Source organism: Salvelinus fontinalis, unplaced genomic scaffold (assembly GCF_029448725.1).
Source record: "Salvelinus fontinalis isolate EN_2023a unplaced genomic scaffold, ASM2944872v1 scaffold_0036, whole genome shotgun sequence".
Classification (NCBI taxonomy): Eukaryota; Metazoa; Chordata; class Actinopteri; order Salmoniformes; family Salmonidae; genus Salvelinus; species Salvelinus fontinalis.
The window spans coordinates 353,077-375,099 of record NW_026600245.1 but is presented as its reverse complement, the minus strand read 5'-3'; the positions used below and the strand labels follow the sequence as shown (position 1 = coordinate 375,099).

The window sequence follows — 22,023 nt, the reverse complement described above, 5'->3', positions numbered from 1 at the left end:
AAACTTTTGAATGGTAGTATATATCTACATGATGTATTGTTACACCATGTAGGAGCAGTATAGACCTAGTCTGTTCATTATATACATCTACATGATCAATCAATCAAGTTTATTTTATGTAGCCCTTCGTACATCAGCTAATATCTCGAAGTGCTGTACAGAAACCCAGCCTAAAACCCCAAACAGCAAGCAATGCAGGTGTAGAAGCATGGTGGCTAGGAAAAACTCCCTAGAAAGGCCAAAACCTAGGAAGAAACCTAGAGAGGAACCAGGCTATGAGGGGTGGCCAGTCCTCTTCTGGCTGTGCTGGGTGGAGATTATAACAGAACTATGCCAAGATGTTCAAAATGTTCATAAGTGACAAGCATGGTCAGATAATAGTCAGGAATAAATGTCAGTTGGCTTTTCATAGCCGATCATTAAGAGTTGAAAACAGCAGGTCTGGGACAGGTAGGGGTTCCGTAACCGCAGGCAGAACAGTTGAAACTGGAATAGCAGCAAGGCCAGGCGGACTGGGGACAGCAAGGAGTCATCATGCCCGGTAGTTCTGACGTATGCTCCTAGGGCTCAGGTCCTCCGAGAGAGAGAAAGAAAGAGAGAAGGAGAGAATTAAAGAGAGCCAAGATTTTCAAAATGTTCATAAATGACAAGCATGGTCAAATAATAATCAGGAATAAAAGTCAGTTGGCTTTTCATAGCCGATCATTAAGAGTTGAAAGCAGCAGGTCTGGGACAGGTAGGGGTTCCATAACCGCAGGCAGAGCAGTTGAAACTGGAACAGCAGCAAGGCCAGGTGGACTGGGGACAGCAAGGAGTCATCATGCCCGGTTTGCCGTGACGTATGGTCCTAGGGCTCAGGTTCTCAGAGAGAGAGAAAGAAAGAGAGAACGAGAGAATTAGAGAGAGCATACTTAAATTCACACAGGACACTGGATAAGACAGGAGAAGTACTCCAGGTATAACCAACTGACCCTAGCCCCCCGACACATAAACTACTGCAGCATAAATACTGGAGGCTGAGACAGGAGCGGTCAGGAGACACTGTGGACCCATCCGAAGATACCCCCGGACAGGGCCAAACAGGAAGGAAAAATCCCACCCACTTTGCCAAAGCACAGCCCCCGCACCTCTAGAGGGATAACTTCAACCACCAACTTACAATCCTGAGACAAGGCCAAGTATAGCCCACAAAGATCTCCACCACAGCACAAACCAAGGGGGGGTGCCAACCCAGACAGGAAGATCACGTCAGTAACTCAAACCACTCAAGTGACGCACCCCTCCCAGGGACGGCATGAAAGAGCACCAGTAAGCCAGTAACTCAGCCCCTGTAATAGGGTTAGAGGCAGAGAATCCCAGTGGAGAGAGGGGAACCGGCCAGGCAGAGACAGCAAGGGCGGTTCGTTGCTCCAGAGCCTTTCCGTTCACCTTCAGACTTCATTATATACATCTACATGATGTATTGTTACACCATGTAGGAGCAGTATAGACCTAGTCTATTCATTATATACATCTACATGATGTATTGTTACACCATGTAGGAGCCGTATAGACCTAGTCTGTTCATTATATACATCTACATTATGTATTGTTACACCATGTAGGAGCAGTATAGACCTAGTCTGTTCATTATATACATCTACATTATGTATTGTTACACCATGTAGGAGCAGTATAGACCTAGTCTGTTCATTATATACATCTACATGATGTATTGTTACACCATGTAGGAGCCGTATAGACCTAGTCTGTTCAATATATACATCTACATGACGTATTGTTACACCATGTAGGAGCAGTGTAGACCTAGTCTGTTCATTATATACATCTACATTATGTATTGTTACACCATGTTGGAGCAGTATAAACCTAGTCTGTTCATTATATACATCTATATAATGTATTGTTACACCATGTAGGAGCAGTATAGACCTAGTCTGTTCATTATATACATCTACATGATGTATTGTTACACCATGTTGGAGCAGTATAGACCTAGTCTGTTCATTATATACATCTACATGATGTATTGTTACACCCTGTAGGAGCAGTATAGACCTAGTCTGTTCATTGTGTCCTCCTCCCAGAGTGCTAAGAACCTTGGCGTGATCCTGGACAACACCCTGTCGTTCTCAACTAACATCAAGGCGGTGACCCGTTCCTGTAGGTTCATGCTCTACAACATTCGCAGAGTACGACCCTCCCTCACGCAGGAAGCGGCGCAGGTCCTAATCCAGGCACTTGTCATCTCCCGTCTGGATTACTGCAACTCGCTGTTGGCTGGGCTCCCTGCCTGTGCCATTAAACCCCTACAACTCATCCAGAACGCCGCAGCCCGTCTGGTGTTCAACTTTCCCAAGTTCTCTCACGTCACCCCGCTCCTCCGCTCTCTCCACTGCCTTCCAGTTGAAGCTCGCATCCGCTACAAGACCATGGTGCTTGCCTACGGAGCTGTGAGGGGAACGGCACCTCCGTACCTTCAGGCTCTGATCAGGCCCTACACCCAAACAAGGGCACTGCGTTCATCCACCTCTGGCCTGCTCGCCTCCCTACCTCTGAGGAAGTACAGTTCCCGCTCAGCCCAGTTAAAACTGTTCGCTGCTCTGGCACCCCAATGGTGGAACAAACTCCCTCACGACGCCAGGTCAGCGGAGTCAATCACCACCTTCCGGAGACACCTGAAACCCCACCTCTTTAAGGAATACCTAGGATAGGATAAAGTAATCCTTCTAACCCCCCCCCCCCCCCCCCCCCTTAAAAGAGTTAGATGCACTATTGTAAAGTGGTTGTTCCACTGGATATCATAAGGTGAATGCACCAATTTGTAAGTCGCTCTGGATAAGAGCGTCTGCTAAATGACTTAAATGTAAATGTAATTATATACATCTACATGATGTATTGTTACACCATGTAGGAGCAGTATAGACCTAGTCTGTTCATTATATACATCTATATGATGTATTGTTACACCATGTAGGAGCAGTATAGACCTACAGTAGCTAGCTGCTAATTTAGATGTAGTATAACTTAATGAAACTGCCTTAAATATGCTGTGGTAAACATTTTTAATTCTCAATAATCAATCAACACATTCCTGTCTTTGTATGTCTCAATATAATAGTATTATTTAATTAAATCAATTTAAAATAATCTTTGTCTGAAAATAAAATATGATCCTCAACTGCGTTTCCCCCTCCAGTCAACAGACGGCGATGTGCGTCTTTCAGGCGATGCTTCTAGCGTGACGTCTAATCTAGTGGACGGTTCTACATAAACAGCTCGTCAACCACCTCGGTAGCTTGCTAGCCAACATAGCCAAAAGATTCAAGCTATTTATACGCTTTCGGTGTATATTACCTACTGTGTTTTAGCCACACTTCTGTCGTATCAACTTGTTAACCTATTTAATTGAATATTACGTTATTTTGTATTAGTTAGCTAGAGTAGCTGTCTGGTTAAGTTAGCACTAGCCTTGTCGCTAATGATAGCTAGCTAGCTAACATCCCCGAACATGAGCCTCTCCCCTCCTGCTAAAGAAGAGGAAGTCTGCTGGAAGGAGAAAGAGGGTATGTGGCAGAACATTGTTGTGAAAGAGGAGGAAACTGAGGCTGTTACATTGAAAGAAGAGGAGGAGGATGCCGTTTTTGGTGTGAAAGAGGAGGAGGGGGAGATTACTGTCACATTGGAGGAAGAAGAGGAGGTTGGAGATCTGTTTAACCCCAGTAAGTACCGTCTCTGCAGTCGTTGAACCAATATGCAGTAAAGGGGTTCTACACTTTAATGTTGTTTTGTAGGAATGGCTGAAGCTACACTGTAACGTGTAGAACATCAAGAGTGGACCATCAACAAAACATTAACAATAATCAAATGCATCCAATGACAATACCTGAAATACTGTAGTCCTCAATATCTCCTATTAGATTAGCCCAATATGTAGTCTTAAAGGGGCAATCAGCAGTTGTTATATCCATTTTGGGACTAATACATTAAAGATATGTACCCATCTGTTTTCTTGAAGAAATCACTTATAAATGCCTCATGAGCTTAATTCAACAGTCGTACCCCATCAGAACAGAAAATATAAGCTTTTTTTTTACTCCAATGTTTATCAGTAAATATTACCAAACACTGTATATCATCAAAACATGGTTAAAACTAGAATTTTGATATCATCGATGGTTGCATTTCTCCAGCACCATCCCTCAGCTTTTTACCGAAACGGGCAGGGAGTACGCTTTGTTATTGTTTCTACTGCTGATTGCTGCCCCCGTTACTCCTCAAGGTCCAAGGACTGTATGTTATTTTCAGAGGTAGACTGGCTCTGGCAGGTAAAATAGTCAAATATTCCATCTAAATGTGAATCGATTCTCAATTGCGATACATTTCTAGAAACATAAATCGCTGTACTTTCATATCACATCAACATAAGTTCACACAATACTTAAATATCACATCAAAATAATTTCACATAATACTTTCATATCACATCAAAATAATTTCAAATAATACTTTCATATCACATCAAAATAGGTAACCAGTCGCGATGCCCCAAAAGGTAAACCAAATTAGTTTCTCGCCATTTCTCCTTTCAGGCTTCTTCTTCTTCTTTTGACTTTATATGGTGGTTGGAAACCAACTTTAAGGTGCATTACCACCATCAACTGGACTGGAGTGTGGACCTCAGTTCATCTTTTAATCACCCACGTGGGTATATACCAAGACAGTCATGAAGAGGGCACAACGAAACCTTTTCCCCCTCAGGAGACTGAAAAGATTTGGCATGGGTCCCCAGATCCTCAAAAGGTAATACAGCTGCACCATCGAGAGCATCCTGACCGGTTGCATCACCGCCTGGTATGGCAACTGCTCGGGTTCTGACAATGAAGGCACTACAGAGGGTAGTGCGAAAGGCCCAGTACATCACTGTGGCCAAGCTTCCTGCTATCCAGGATCTATATAATAGGCGGTGTCAGAGGAAAGCCCACAAAATTGTCGGAGACTCTCGTCACCCAAGTCATAGACTGTTTTCTCTGCTACCGCACGGCAAGCGGTACCGGGTCACCAAGTCTAGGACCAAAAGCCTCCTCAACAGCTTCTACCCCCAAGCCATAAGACTGCTGAACAATTCATTAAAATCACCACCGGACAATTTACATTGACCCCCCCACCCCCTCCCTTTGGTGCACTGCTGCTACTCACTGGTTGTTTGTTACCTATGCATAGTCACTACGCCCCCACCTTCATGTACAGATTACCTCAACTAGCCTGTACCCCCGCACACTGACTTGGTACCGGTGCCCCCTGTATATGGCCTCCACACTGACTCGGTACCGGTGCCCCCTGTATATAGCCTCCACACTGACTCGGTACCAGTGCCCCCTGTATATTGCCTCGTTATTGTTATTCTCATTGTGTTACTTTTTATTATTACTTTTTATTTTAGTCTACTTGGTAAATATTTTCTTCTTCTTAAACTGCACTGTTGGTTAAGGGCTTGTAAGTAAGCATTTCACAGTAAAGTCTAAGTTGGTGTCTTGACGGATTTGTAAAAAACGATTTGTCATAAAACACTATATATATTTTTTTTTAAATGTTGCTGACACCCCTCCCCAGAGGTGTCTCATTATTGGGATTCATTGCTGATTCCTACCTGTAGCACACTATGAGGTGTCTAGTGATACATGTTGGCCCTGTTGGAGATTGGTGGTTGGTAGCGGAGTCGAGGGAACAAGCAGGGTTGGACAGGGCCATGTTGTTTTCCCACACACAGTCTCTGGGGTTCATATGAACCCCATTCCTGGGAATTAGATTTGATTACAAATCACCCCTGTCTATTACAAATCACCCCTGTCCCATTCCCAGCTAGGTTACGAGGCACTTTGTCACCAGAACCTATGACTTGTTGATAGGGGAAACTTCCATGCTCATTATAGAAAAAATAATTAGGGGAAAACTATTTAGTAAACTGAAATAAAATAACAAAGCTGTTTGAAAAATCAAAACTATTCCAAAACTAATAATATTATGTTCAGTTTGAATAATTTATATCTTGACTTTGGGCAAAAACAGAATCGGGTTTTAAATATTTTTGTGGTTTTAAAGCTTCGGAACCTGGTGGCTGGTAAATGCTGCCATGGGAGGGCAATGTTTCAAATAGACCTAGCTTGTGTATCACTATCACCTACTATCACCAGAAATACTTTAAGAAATTAGGATATTGGAAACTCCTTTCGATTTGTATTAATAGCTTAAAGAAAATAACATTGGCATGAATTACCCTCCGTGAACAAGAAGCACAACAATACAAATGTGAGATAATTAACTTGTTCTCTGTAATATCGTATAGCTTTGCAATTGTGACATTATGTACTTTCAAGGAAAGTAGGCATGTTTCTCGACTCATACCCTGACTTTAAAAAGGGATTTTGTGAGAATTAGCTTAAGAACTGTGTCTCAGCATGACAATGTGAACGCGATTGGTCGACCGTCTCTTGGACGGGCGTTATATACGCTTTGACATTTTCTGGAATAGTTTTTATTTGAAAACGTTTGTTTACTTGCCTGCCTATTGAATTTGGAATGCACTGTACTGTTCATCTCTGAAACTCACTGAGATAATTCCTTTGATCCAGCAGTAGCAATACAGGGATATAACATCTACAGAAAAGACAGGAATGCTTCTGGGGGAGCTGTTGCTGTATACAGTGCATTCGGAAAGTATTCAGGCCCCTTGACTTTTTCCACATTTTGTTACGTTAAAGCCTTATTCTAAAATTGATTAAATTATTTTTTCCCCCTTTCATTTAGCAAATTTATTTAGCACACCTGCATTTGGGGAGTTTCTCCCATCCTTCTTTGCATATCCTCTTTAGCTCTGTCAGGTTGGATGGGGAACATCACTGCACAGCTATTTTCAGGTCTCTCCAGAGATGTTAGATCGGGCTCAAGTCCGGGCTCTGGCTGGGCCACTCAAGGACATTCAGAGACTTGTCCCGAAGCGACTCCTGTGTTGTCTTGGTTGTGTGCCTAAGGTCGTTGTCCTGTTGGACGGTGAACCTTCGCCCCAGTCTGAGGTCCTGAGCACTCTGGAGCAGGTCTTTCATCAAGGATCTCTCTGCACTTTGCTCCGTTAATATTTCCCTCGATCCTGACTAGTCTCCCAGTCCCTGCTGCTGAAAAACATCCCCACAGCATGATGCTGCACCACCATGCTTCATCATAGGGATGGTGCCAGGTTTCCTCCAGACGTGACTCTTGGCATTCAGGCCAAAGAGTTCCATCTTGGTTTCATCAGACCAGATAATCTTGTTTCTCATGGTCTGAGAGTCCTTAAGGTGCCCTTTGTCAAACTCCAAGTGGTCTGTCATGTGCCTTTTACTGAGGAGTGGTTTCCATCTGGCCACTCTACCATACATGTATGATTGGTGGAGTGCTGCAGAGATGGTTGTCCTTCTGGAAGGTTCTCCCATCTCCACAGAGGAACTCTGGAGTTCTGGTTTTTGATCACCTCCCTGACCAAGGCCCTTCTCCCCCAATCGCTAAGTTTGGTCGGGTGACCAGATCTAGGAAGAGTATTCCATTTAAGAATGATGGAGGCCACTGTGTTCTTAGGGACCTTCAATGCTGCAGAATTCAAATGAGAATTCAAATCCCAAAAGGAGCCCCAAAATCATGTTCTAGTGCTGTCCCCACCTAAAATAAATCTCGGTCAACCAAGAGTCGTCTGTTCATTCTACCAAACGATTGGTTGAAATGTTGTTTGTATTTTTCCATATATATATATACACACCTTTATGTGTTTTAATAAAATCAACTATATGTACTGAACTGGTGTGATGCTTTAAGCATGCTCTTTGATCAAATAATGAAGACACACAAATGACTTGAGGGAGCCAGAGATCAAGATAACCTAACCAGAAGGAGAAAAATACTGCTGTAGTTTCCGGGAATGGGCTACACCAGCGGTCGGCAACCTTTTCCAGTTGGAGTGCCAATTTATCTGACTATTTCTACCAATCTGCATGCCAGTTCGGATTTTCATATGCATATTTTCGTGGAACAGTTTCATTTAATTTCTAATAGTATCTCAAAATCATTGTCTGTGATTAATATACATTCTATCAAAATGAAAATGATACAAATCTAAAAGTAACTTTTATTGACATTTCCAACTATGTAAAATTGCCTACATAAAGCCAACAAATAAAAACATTGCAGCCTGCAGGTAGAGAATATACTATAAATCATATTTTCTGCACATGGACTGTCTACAACGATCTTGAAACATTGTATCGACTATCAACTGCGTCCCCCGAAACTTGCAACATTGTATAAAATATTCTAGGCCCTCAGTTTCCCGGCACCAGTGAGTTTGGGACAGACACAGCTGTCGGCTATTTTTGCAAAGGATAAGAAGTAATCAGGTATTTTATGACATTTCCACTGGATCAGAGCATTACATTTTTCCCTTTCATGCCGAGTGTTTATCGAAAGGGTGAGAGCTGGAAATGTTTTACGAAAATACTTTGACAAACTATTGTCATACGTAATTGATTTTGATTAGACTTAGTTTACTTGCTGTTTTGAGGTGAAGTAAAATTTGTTTGAGAAGCTCCACAACTCATTAGTGGTGGTGCATTAAGACAATCAGAAATACTATCAGACATCCCCAAATAGGCACATTTATAGGCCTACATTTGCGTGCAGGCCAGGTAGACTAGTCCTACTAATATATGCGTAATTAGGTGTGCGTCCTTACCCAATATTGACAGGAGTGTTTCAAACAAAAGACAATTAATAAATTGACAACTGATGCATCTTGTAGGGTCAGGTCTGGGTGGTCTGCCAGGGGCCGTTTCATTTAGTATCCGTTTGGGTCGGTTGGGGGATGATTGTATTTTCCCATAGTATGTTTTACCGAAGTTGACCGACTGAAAGGGAGTGTAACTTTATGACTTTTGGATTCGGGCTAAACTTTGAACATTGAGATATTGAAGACATGATAGGTCAGATGCAGAGTATATAAAGGAGTGAGATCTTTAGAAAGACAGAGTGGCTGTGGAATGTGCTGGGTGGATGGGAGGAGATCACAGGATTGCTTTAGGGGAAGCGGATGGACATCTGTGGATTAGGCGAAAGAGGGGTTGAGGACAGAAGGTCAGGTCAGATCCCCTGAAGGGAGTAATAAGGGTTTAGTATCCTGTTACCCTCTTCCTGTCGAGCCAGAAGATGTAAGGATTGGAGAGAAGGAGGAGTGTCCAAAGTGGGGTATATATACTTGTGATGGTGAGAACATGTTTTTGTCTGAATTACAGCTGTAATGACCCTTTGGGAAGAATTAAACTTGGATAAGCTTCTCTAGTGTCCGTGAGTTATTTACTCTGAAAGATTAGAACCTAACACTAAAATTACTGTTCCCTGAAGGAGGGAAACGAGGTACAACACCTGTTTGGCCCCACCCCTTCCTGGGTCGGTGAAGAGCGGTATTAAATTTAAGTAATAAATCCGAGCCTCACACTCATCACCTGTGGAAGGCAGGGCTTCCAGCGAGGTGTGAATTTAATAGTATGTTGTACCTGGTTTCTCTTCTTCAGGGAACAGTAGTTATAGTCATAACGTTACGCTTGTCATATGATGAACTTCAACTTAAATACGGGATCTTGCTGTCGGACAGTTTTTTTGTATTCTGAAATGCACTCGAACTACGTATCATTTAGTGGCTCCTTATGTTATGCTGTGAAAACAGTTTCCGTGGGCACAGAAGTACTAAATCATTTGAGTTTGCTAAATCCAATGGCTTTTAACTGAGTCATCTTTTAATCCAAGATGGCGTAGCAGTAAGACGTGTTTGTTGTTGTAAATGTTATGTTTTTTTTGGTCTTTTTTAAATATATTGCGATATATTTCAATCTCTTTTTCCATTTTTTTATTACATATATCTTCCGGCAACCCGCCTCCCAATGTGATACGGATCTGCTATTTTTTAGACCTTATAGTTAGAACCTCCATCAGCAGCTAGCCATCAGAAGCTAACCAGCTAATTAGCTACTAGCTATTTAGTCATTGTTAGCCACTGCTAGCGGCCTTTACCTTTTTTAGCTCAGACACCAGCCGCTTTTAGCCTGGATAATACCTGCCAGTCTGCACAGCGCGATATCAACCCTGAGCATATTGGACTGTTTTTCTCCACTACATCACCGTATTCCTGCCGTAAGCTCTGGACCATTACACCAGATAATCGCAGCTGGCTAGCTGCTACCGAGTGGCCCAGCCTCGAAGCTAGCCTTGAGCCAGGCTCATCTCCCGGCCTATTTAGTGGACCCTATGATCACTCGGCTACACAGCTGATGCCTCCCAGACTCTTCACTAAGACGACTAGAAGCCACTACATCACCGGATTCCTGCCGTAAGCTCTGAACCTTTGCACCGGATTGGCTATAGTGGCTAACGCCCTTGTCCCGTAGCTAGTACCAGTTAGCCTCGAGCCAGGTGCATCTTCCGGCTAGCAAACAAATAACTCCAGCTACATTACCTCTTTTGCCAATTGGCCTGGACCCTTTGTCGACACAGAGCCCCGCCGATCCATCACGACTAGTCTGCCGACTCAATTCCGTCAGATGTGCTCTCAACCGGCCTTTGCAGGACGTCGGTGACGCCCTTGTCCCGAAGCTATCACCAGTTAGCCTCAAGCCAGGCGCGGCTCCCAGCTAGCATAGTAACGACTACCTAATGGCCTCCCTGGTTCATATATTGCTGTTCACTGGACCCTATGATCACTTGGCTACATAGCTAATGCCTGCTGGACTTTTCATTAATCACAGTTCTCCATTTTGTTTATTTTGTTTATCTGTCGGCCCCAGCCTCGAACTCAGGCCCTGTGTGTAGTTAACTGACCCTCTCTGTCCATTCATCGCCATTTTACGTGTTGTTGTTGTCTTAGTTGATTAACTGTTGTCTTACCCATTTTTGTCTTAGCTAGCTCTCCCAATCAACACCTGTGATTGCTTTATGCCTCGATTTATGTCTCTCTAATGTCAATATCCCTTGTATACTGTTGTTTAGGGTAGTTATCATTGTTTACTGCGGAGCCCCTAGTCCCACTCAACATGCCTCAGAGAACTCTTTTGTCCCACCTCCCACACATGCGGTGACCTCACCTAGCGTAACTCCGGAGATGCAACCTCTCTTATCGTCACTCAATGTCTAGGTTTACCTCCACTTTACCCGCACCCTACCATACCCCTGTCTGTACATTATGCCTTGAATCTATCCTACCATGCCCAGAAATCTGGTCCTTTTTTTCTCTGTTCCCAACGCACTAGACGACCAGTTCTGATAGCCTTTAGTCGTACCCTCATCCTACTCCTCTGTTCCTCAGGTGATGTAGAGGTTAACCCAGGCCCTGTGTGTCCCCAGGCACTCTCATTTGTTGACTTCTGTATTCGAAAAAGCCTTGGTTTCATGCATGTTAACATCAGAAGCATCCTCCCTAAGTTTGTTTTACTCACTGCTTTACCACACTCCGCCAACCTTAATGTCCTTGCCGTTTCTAAATCCTGGCTTAGGAAGGCCACCAAAAATTCTGAAATTTCCATCCCCAACTACAACATTTTCCTTCAAGATAGAACTGTCAAAAAGAGAGTTGCAATCTACTGCAGAGATGGCCTGCAAAGAGTTCTGTCATACTTTCCAGGTCCATGCCCAAATAGTTCGTGTTTATAATTTTAAAAAGGAATCTCTCCAGAAATAAGTCTCTCACTGTTGCCACCTGTTATAGACCCCACTCTGCTCCCAGCTGTGCCCTGGACACCATATGTGAATTGATTGCCCTCCCATCTATTTTCAGAGTTCGTTCTATTAGGTGACCTAAACTGGGATATGCTTAACACCCCGGCCGTCCTACAATCCAAGATAGATGCCCTCAATCTCACACAAATTATCAAGGAACCCACCAGATACAACCCTAAATCCGTAAACATGGGCATCCTCATAGATATTGTCCTGACCAACTTGCCCTCCAAATACACCTCTGCTGTTTTCAATCAGGATCTCAGCGATCATTGCCTGCATCCGTTATGGGTCCGCGGTCAAACGACCACCCCTCATCACTGTCAAACGCTCCCTCAAACACTTCTGCGAGCAAGCCTTTCTAATCGAACAGGCCTGGGTATCTTGGAAGGATTTTGACCTCATCCCGCCAATAGAGGATGCCTGGTTGTTCTTTAAAAGTAATTTCATCACCACCTTAAATAAGCATGCCCCTTTCAAAACATGTGTAACTAAGAACAGATATAGCCCGTGGTTGACTCCAGACCTGACTGCCCTCGACCAGCACAAAAACATCCTGTGGCGTACTGCACTAGCATTGAATAGTCCCTGCGATATGCAACTTTTCAGAGAAGTCAGGAACCAATACACACAGTCCGTAAGGAAAGCAAAGGCTAGCTTTTTCAAAGAGAAATTTGCATCCTGTAGCTCTAACTCCAAAAAGTTCTGGGACACTAAAGTCCATGGAGAATTAGAGCACCTCATCCCAGCTGCCCACTGCACTGAGGCTAGGAAACACTGTCACCACCGATAACTCCACGATAATCGAGAATTTCAATAAGTATTTCTCTACGGCTGGCCATGCTTTCCTCCTGGCTACCCCAACCCCGGCCAACAGTGCCGCACCCCCCGCAGCTACTTGCCCAAGCCTCCCCAGCTTCTCCTTCACCCCGTGTCCCACTATAATTGAGAATTTCAAAAGCATTTCTCTAAGGCTGGCCATGCTTTCCACCTGGCTACCCCTACCCCGGTCAACTGCCCGGCACCCTCAACAGCAACCCGCCAAAGCCCCCACCATTTCTCCTTTACCCAAATCCAGATAGCTGATGTTCTGAAAGAGCTGCAAAATCTGGACCCCTACAAATCAGCCGGGCTAGACAATCTGGACCCTCTCTTTCTAAAATGATCTGCCGAAATTGTTGCAACCCCTATTACTAGTCTGTTCAACCTCTCTTTCGTATCGTCTGAAATTCCCAAAGATTGGAAAGCTGCCGCGGTCATCCCCCTCTTCAAAGGGGGAGACACTCTAGACCCAAATTGCTACAGACCTATACCTATTCTACCCTGTCTTTCTACGGTCTTCTAAAGCCAAGTTAACAAACAGATTACCGACCATTTCGAATCCCACCGTACCTTCTCCGCTATACAATCTGGTTTCAGAGCTGGTCATGGGTGTACCTCAGCCACGCTCAAGGTCCTAAATGACATCATAACCTCCATCGATAAGAGACATTACCGTGCAGCCGTATTCATCGACCTGGCCAAGGCTTTCGACTCTGTCAATCACCACATTCTTATTGGCAGACTCGATAGCCTTGGTATCTCAAATGATTGCCTCACCTGGTTCACCAACTACTTCTCAGATAGAGTTCAGTGTGTCAAATCGGAGTGCCTGTTGTCCGGACCTCTGGCAGTCTCTATGGGGGTGCCACAGGGTTCAATTCTCGGGCCGACTCTCTTCTCTGTATACATCAATGATGTTGCTCTTGCTGCTGGTGATTCATTGATACACCTCTACGCAGACGACACCATTCTATATACTTCTGGCCCCTCTTTGGACACTGTGTTAACTAACCTCCAGATGAGCTTCAATGCCATACAACTCTTCTTCCGTGGCCTCCAACTGCTCTTAAACGCAAGTAAAACTAAATGCATGCTATTCAACCCATCGCTGCCCACACCTGCTCGCCCGTCCAGCATCACTACTCTGGACGGCTCTGACTTAGAATACGTGGACAACTACAAATACCTAGGTGTCTGGTTAGACTGTAAACTCTCCTTCCAGACTCACATTAAGCATCTCCAATCCAAAGTTAAATCTTGAATCAACTTCCTATTTCGCAAAAAAGCCTCCTTCACTCATGCTGCTAAACACCATCGTAAAACGGATCAGCGATGTCATTTACAAAATATCCTCCAACACTCTACTCAGCAAACTGGATGCAGTCTATCACAGTGCCATCCGTTTTGTCACTGCTCTTGTCGGCTGGCCCTCGCTAAATATTCGTCGCCAAATCCATTGTCTCCAGGTCATCTATAAGTCTTTGCAAGGTAAAGCTCCACCTTAACTCAGCTCAGTGGTCACCATAGCAACACCCACCCATAGCACGCGCTCCAGCAGGTATATCTCACTGGTCATCCCCAAACCCAACACCTCCTTTGGCCGCCTTTCCTTCCAGTTCTCTGATGCCAATGACTGGAACGAATTGCAAAAATCGCTGAAGTTGGAGACTTATATCTCCCTCACTAACTTTAAGCATCAGCTATCTGAGCAGCTTACCAATCGCTGCAGCTGTACACAGCCCATCTGTAAATAGCCCATCCAACTGCCTACCTCATCCCCATGTTTTTATTTACTTTTTGCTCTTTTGCACACCAGTATTTCTACTTGCACATCATCATCTGCACTTCTATCACTCCAGTGTTAATTTGCTAAATTGTAATTACTTCGCTACTATGGCCTATTTATTGCCTTACCTCCGTACTCCATTTGCACACACTGTAAATAGATTTTTCTATTGTGTTATTGACTGTACGTTTGTTTACCCCACGTGTAACTCTGTGTTGTTTTTGTCGCACTGCTTTGCTTTATCTTGGCCAGGTTGCAGTTGTAAATGAGAACTTGTTCTCAACTGGCCGACCTGGTTAAATAAAGCTTAAAAAACCCCAATAATAATCGTAACTTTATTGACAACACCCAAATGGATACTGTCATTAACGTGGTTCTTCAATAATTACACATAATTCTTAATAATGTAGCTTTTTAGTTAGTCACATGTTCAACTATCATCAGCTGATCCAGGAAATCATTTTCTGAATGACAGTCAAATGACAAACATCACGACATGCAACAACAACCAAAGTGCTTCTTCGTTCATTACTCTGGTAAAGACAGTTATGCTCCACGTTGGATCCAACATCCCTAACAAATTGATGTTTATAATGTTATTGTTTGCTTGATTTACTGTAGGGTCTTGTTAGTCTGTCTGGACACAGAGATACTTTGCTCATAATGTGTAGATAACTGTTCCTTGATGGATAGGCTATTGTACTACACACAGAGCTATTTTCCTTTATTTGTTGTTTGGTGAAGTTATGGGTCCTACAGTAGGTCTATGTTGTTAGGTGAAGTTATGGGTTCTACAGTAGGTCTGTTATTGTTATTTGTCCTACAGTAGGTATATGTTGTTGTTAGGGGAAGGTATTGGTTTTTCAGTAGGTCTATGTTATTGTTAAGGGAAGTTATGGGTCCTACAGTAGGTCTATTTGGTTGTTATGGGTCCTAGAGTACACTATGTATGTCATGCAACAACAACCAGAGTGCTTCTTCGTTCATTACAGGTATATTTGTTGTTAAGTGAAGTTATGGGCCAATTTGGCAAACATTGTACAAAGCCTCATTGTCAGGTTGATGGAAAAGCTAGCCAAAGAGCATTTTACTGGTTGAAGTTTTTTTTAAACAAAGCGGTTGATTTGCGATGATGACACAAACATTATATTAAGCAGGACATTCAAACGAGCGTTACAATTATAATCCAAAGTATTGTGAAATGCACTCATAAGCAACCTGGAAATGGAGGTTACTCCCCTGAGTTTTCCCCCATTCACATTCAGAATACTTTGTGAAAAACTAAAATCTTTGCTCAACATTTTTGCTCCAGGCAGATATACTACCTCCATAACTAGTGGTTTCCTCTACCAGATATACTAGATCCATAACTAGTGGTTTCCTCATTACCAGATATACTACATCCATAACTAGTGGTTTCCTCATTACCAGATATACTACATCCATAACTATCGGTTTCCTCATTACCAGATATACTACATCCATAACTACTGGTGTCCTCATTACCAGATATACTACATCCATAGCTAGTGGTTTCCTCATTACCAGATATACTAGATCCATAACTAGTGGTTTCCTCATTACCAGATATACTACATCCATAACTAGTGGTTTCCTCATTACCAGATATACTACATCCATAACTATCGGTTTCCTCATTAGCAGGGAGGAGTTTCTACAATCAAATTGTATGTGCTTTGCCCTCATGCCGCAATTTTATTAAACACAGAAAGGGGCCTATATTGGAGACCAAAAGTCTTCTGGCACACTGCTTAGAGTTTCAACAACATGAATAACTTATTTCTAGCCTACAATCATCGATGTTACTACGAATGTGAAAACAATACAAAATATGATTATTGTTGCTCATTTTACGACAATTGTCAAATAACTTTAATATTCATTACAGACGTCAATTGTTGTACAACATCATGGCTACGCTTTTGGCATCACCTTTAACAATGGATTACCACTGTTGTGGGCCTTTAATCATCTGTCTGACGTTGTTGTTCACACAGGAGAGATACTTCACTATCGTGGATCCTCTGGGGAGCCTCAACAACCTCATGATGCTGACGAGGCAGAGAAGAGTCTTTGCAGATCAGAACACCTCATAAAACACCTGCAGAGATCCACAGGGAGGAGAACTCACTGCAGCTCTGACTGTGGGAAGAGATTCACCTCATCAGGCATTCAAATTCATCAGAGAACACACACAGGAGATAAACATTTTAGCTGTGATCAATGTGGGAAGAGTTTTGGTCGATCTTGCCATCTGATTCAACACCAGATAATACACACAGGAGAGAAATCTTATAGCTGTGGTCAATGTGGGAAGAGTTTTCTTCGATCTGGAGATCTGAAAGTGCACCAGAGAATCCACACAGGAGAGAAACCTTATAGCTGTGATCAATGTGGGAAGAGTTTTAGCCAATCTGGAGGGCTGACTCAACACCAGAGAATACACACAGGAGAGAAACCTTATAGCTGTGGTCAATGTGGGAAGAGTTTTGGTCGGTCTGGCCATCTGACTCAACACAAGAGAACACACACAGGAGAGAAATCTTATCGCTGTGATCTGTGTGACAAAAGATACTCCGATAAAAGATCTCTGATCAAACATCAGAAAATACATACATGAAGGAGTTGTTTCGTGATATCAATGAAATTGTCACAATGTAGAATGTTTTAACATTGTAGAAGGAGTATTTTAATGATGTCACAATGTAGAAGACTAAACGTTTGCCTCGTTCAATTGATGTTAATGTGATATGGCTATTAAGCTCAGGGGGGAAATCCAAACTCTGAATGAAAAGAGTACTATTTATGTGATTTATGAAAAAGTGACTAACACAAAAAGAGCTGTGTTACACTTACCATGTTGGTGACCCACTTGAATCAAAATGCAACACTTCAAAATGTAGCGAGCTGTTTTCTACAAATTGTCCTCTAACCAGTGATGTACACATTATTCCCAGATTACGTGTGGGTTTTGAGCTGTTAGTTTAAACAGGACGTGCAACCTCATCTCCCTCCTCTTGGCACAATTGATTTCAAGATGATATTGATGAGTGATGACAAATGTTTTTTTTATTTTTTATTTCACCTTTATTTAACCAGGTAGGCTAGTTGAGAACAAGTTCTCATTTGCAACTGTGACCTGGCCAAGGTAAAGCAAAGCAGTGTGACACAGACAACAACACAAAGTTACACATGGAGTAAGCAATAAACAAGCCAATAACACAATAAACAAGTCATTGACACAGTAGAAAAAAGAAAGTTTTATATACAGTGTGTGCAAAAGGCATGAGGAGGTAGGCAATAAATAGGCCATAGGTGCGAATAATTACAATTTAGCAGATTAACACTGGAGTGATAAATGAGCAGATGATGATGTGCAAGTAGAGATACTGGTGTGCAAAAGAGCAGAAAAGTAAATCAAATAAAAACAGTATGGAGATGAGGTAGGTGGATTGGGTGGGCTATTTACAGATGGACTATGTACAGCTGCACCGATCGGTTAGCTGCTCAGATAGCTGATGTTTAAAGTTGGTGAGGGAAATAAAAGTCTCCAACTTCAGCAATTTTTGCAATTCGCTCCAGTCACTGGCAGCAGAAAACTGGAAGGAAAGGCGGCCAAATGAGGTGTTGGCTTTGAGGATGATCAGTGAGATATACCTGCTGGAACGTGTGCTACGAGTGGGTGTTGTTATCGTGACCAGTGAACTGAGATAAGGCGGAGCTTTACCTAGCATAGACTTATAGATGACCTGGAGCTAGTGGGTCTGGTGATGAATATGTAGCGAGGGCCAGCCGACTAGAGCATACAAGTCGCAGTGGTGGGTGGTATAAGGTGATTTGGTAACAAAACGGATGGCACTGTGATAGACTGCATTCAGTTTGCTGAGTCGAGTGTTGGAAGCTATTTTGTAGATGACATCGTCGAGGATCGGTAGGATAGTCAGTTTTACTAGGGTGAGTTTGGTGGCGTGAGTGAAGGAGGCTTTGTTGGGAAATAGAAAGCCAATTCTAGATTTGATTTTCGATTGGAGATGTTTAATATGAGTCTGGAAGGAGAGTTTATAGTCTAGCCAGACACCTAGGTATTTATAGTTGTCCACATATTCTAAGTCGGAACGTCCAGGGTGGTGATGCGAGGCGGATGCGGGCAGCGAACGGTTGAAAAGCATGCATTTGGTTTTACTAGCGTTTAAGAGCAGTTGGAGGCCACGGAAGGAGTGTTGTATGGCATTGAAGCTTGTTTGGAGGTTAGTTAGCACAGTGTCCAAGGAAGGGCCAGAAGTATACAGAATGGTGTCATCTGCGTAGAGGTGGATCAGGGAATCGCCCGCAGCAAAAGCGACATCATTGATGTATACAGAGAAGGGAGTCGGCCCGAGGATTGAACCCTATGGCACCCCCATAGAGACTGCCGGAGGTCCGGACAACAGGCCCTCTGATTTAACACACCCACCTGTAGCACGCGCTCCAGCAGGTATATCTCTCTGGTCACCCCCAAAACCAATTCCTCCTTTGGCCGCCTCTCCTTCCAGTTCTCTGCTGCCAATGACTGGAACGAACTACAAAAATCTCTGAAACCGGAAACACTTATCTCCCTCACTAGCTTTAAGCACCAGCTGTCAGAGCAGCTCACAGATTACTGCACATGTACATAGCCCATCTATAAGATGAGAAAAAAGTGTTGTGTTGCGTTCCTTTGTTTAGCGACCCCTATATCTCCCATTTCCATGTATTTTTTGTTGTTGTTAGTTTCAACAGCACAAACATCCTGATTTCCCCCCTAATTGATATCACTGATTTATTGCTACTTGTCAAAACAACAGCGGTTTTGGTGCTTGTGTCCATGGTGAGGACAACGTGGTTTCTGATTGTCTCAAGGTTGGGCAGTCAAAAAGATGTGTGTTTTGTGTTTAGCCAGTGCGTTCCATGGATCACAAATTATTTTTCATTTCTGGTGCTTGTGCAGTTTATAAGGTGCTTGTTTTAAAAAATACAAGTAATATGATTATTGTGGCAGATGTTCATGTATATAGTACGTTTTACGTTTAGGTTTTCAATTTATCACAAACTGTTTCTGCATTTGGACTATTGATTTGGACACGTTTAAACTGTGACATTGGGGATATCCTACCTAGCAAAATGTCGTTGAAAATAAGACTATGACAGACGTATAATATAAGTTTGGTTTTAGTTGAAAGTTGAAAAGAAAACTATTTAATTTCAACGTACTTGCAGCTTATACACATGGACGCAGTATAATAAATTGGTCTATAATCAATTTTATTAACAATAAAATCCTAATAAATTGAGTCATAAATATAAAGTATATTTGTTGTCCTAAGGGGAAGGTGTTACAGACTTTGGTTTTGAGGTTGGACTTTAGCACATCTAGCTCGTTAGCATGTCTAGCTCATTAGCTCGTTAGCACGTAGGACGCACTGATTGGTGTCACCTCGTTAGTCAGTATGTGTTACACCTGTGCTGGCTTGTCCATCTCGTTAGTGGGAAGGTGTTTCACCTGAGCTGGTCCAGGTTCTATTTAAGAGTGTCTGGCCCAGTGCTCCAGTTGTCTTGATAGATGTGGAGATTCAACACCTTTAGTTGCTCCACCTTTTTGGTTTGCTTCCTGTCTTTAAGTTGGTTGTGGGTTTTTCTTTTGTTTGCCTCTTCTTGGCAGATTTAGTGGGTCTCATGGTGGGTGTCTTTTAGGTCCCAGTTGTTGTTACTAGTCAACTTTCAGTGGACACCCCCATAGTGTCTTTCAGAGCCCCTCCTAAAAAACAAGCTTATATTTTGGGTTGGATATTGCATCCAATTAAATTTTAATCAATGGAATTTCCTTAGAATGTTCATTAGTCTTTCAGTTAGTCTTCTGTTTGATGTGTACTAAATATTTCTGTTTATTTTCTTCTTTTTTCTCTCCCTGTGAAGCCATTCTGTTGAATCCATGTCTGAAATGTGCTGTGTAAATAAAGCTTGATTTAATTTCAACAAATGAACCCAATGACTGACCAATCAACAGACTCTTGGTCCGTCTTAGTATGAAAAACAGTACCACTTTTCAAGCCTGCTGAAGGTGTGGTGGAGTGGTAAACACCACCCCTGGCTCTACCAGGGGCTTGAGGTGGTCTCCCACAGCTCTGCTTATGTCATGTTCTGAGGCATTGCTGTTCCATTTCTTGACAGCCTCTGCAACACAGAAATAAATGCATTTCGTAATATTATATAAAACATTAAAAGTAAAGGATATGGAGCATCTACGGCGTCAGTTACACCTGGCACCTAAATGTGACACTCTAAGCTGCATTAGGTTCAGATCTACTACGATGGGCCTTTGACAGTCTGGACGCAGTCAGGTCACTAAATATAAATAAGCAACGTAAAGAGGTGGGGTGACTGATTGGGGAAAAGTACATTCTACACAAATTACCTTCATAATAGCAAAGAACAAATGTTTGTGCCTGAGGGGAAATCAACTTTCATACAGCCAAAAGGGGTGAGAAATTTCACCCATATCAGTGGACAATTTGTACTAATGTAAATAAACATAGATGATGGAACATGTTCCCTTTTTACTGACGTGATGAACCGCTAAGGGGACATAAATATTTACCATCTAAACCATGTGTGACCTCTCACCTCTCTGGCTGTAGAAATGTTCTTCCTAACAAGTCCCTCAACAGCTCTCTGACTGAGCTCCACCCTCACTAGGTCTTCAGAGGAGAGGAGATCTGAGGGATGGAAGGATGAATGGATCAGTCAGTCAAAAAAGTGTAGAGCTGCTGTCTATGCTGTTTGACAAAATCACTATTTTAGTAGTTCATTAAAGTAAATAAGGCTTTATGACTGCTGAATACCAACTATCAATCACTTAGATCATGTATTTCCAGGTAGAGATACATCCTTGGGACGTCGCTAGACCATTGAAGTTGACATTTAAAATAGTTACGGTAGGGGTTAGGGTTTAGGGTAGCGATGTCCCAAGGATCCCAGATAGCATTGACCATTGTGCATTCTTCTGTCTCTTTTACATAGCAGGTGTAAAATAAACAGACAAGACGAGTAGGCACGCAATGCATTATGGTCATTGTAGTTCAATTATACCAATGGCTGATGGAACATATTCCCTTTTTTTTCTTCCTTTATTTAAATTGACAAGTCAGTTAAGAACAAATTCTTATTTACAATGACGGCCTAGGAACAGTGCCTTCCTAGACAATGTGCTGGACTGTAATTATTTATGTGGCCCATGCACCCAGTGTAACTTTACGAGAAAAAAACAAAAAAATATTCACGGACTGGTTGATTGGCTGTCAGACAAGGTTCATTACGCTGCTAGCTGGTAGGACTGCTTTGCTGGATTATACAATAGCTGAGATCCCAATACCCATGTAAAACATAGCTTACTGACAGATCAATGAGGTTAGATCCCAATACCCATGTAAACATAGCTTACTGACAGATCAATGAGGTTAGATCCCAATACCCATGTAAACATAGCTTACAGACAGATCAATGAGGTCAGATCCCAATACCCATGTAAACATAGCTTACTGACAGCTCAATGAGGTTAGATCCCAATACCCATGTAAACATAGCTTACTGAC

At 42.7% G+C, this 22,023-nt stretch overlaps 1 protein-coding gene across 1 annotated transcript; it reads left to right on the top strand.

Annotated features, from left to right (window-relative positions):
- Positions 1-3,265: 3,265 nt before the first annotated feature.
- On the top strand, positions 3,266-20,407 carry LOC129842385 (zinc finger protein 436-like). Its single transcript, XM_055910930.1, has 2 exons — positions 3,266-3,722; positions 16,414-20,407. Exons 1-2 carry the CDS (start codon positions 3,512-3,514, stop codon positions 17,034-17,036), a joined length of 834 nt encoding a protein of 277 aa, XP_055766905.1. The 5' UTR covers positions 3,266-3,511; the 3' UTR covers positions 17,037-20,407.
- The last annotated feature ends 1,616 nt before the right edge of the window (positions 20,408-22,023 follow it).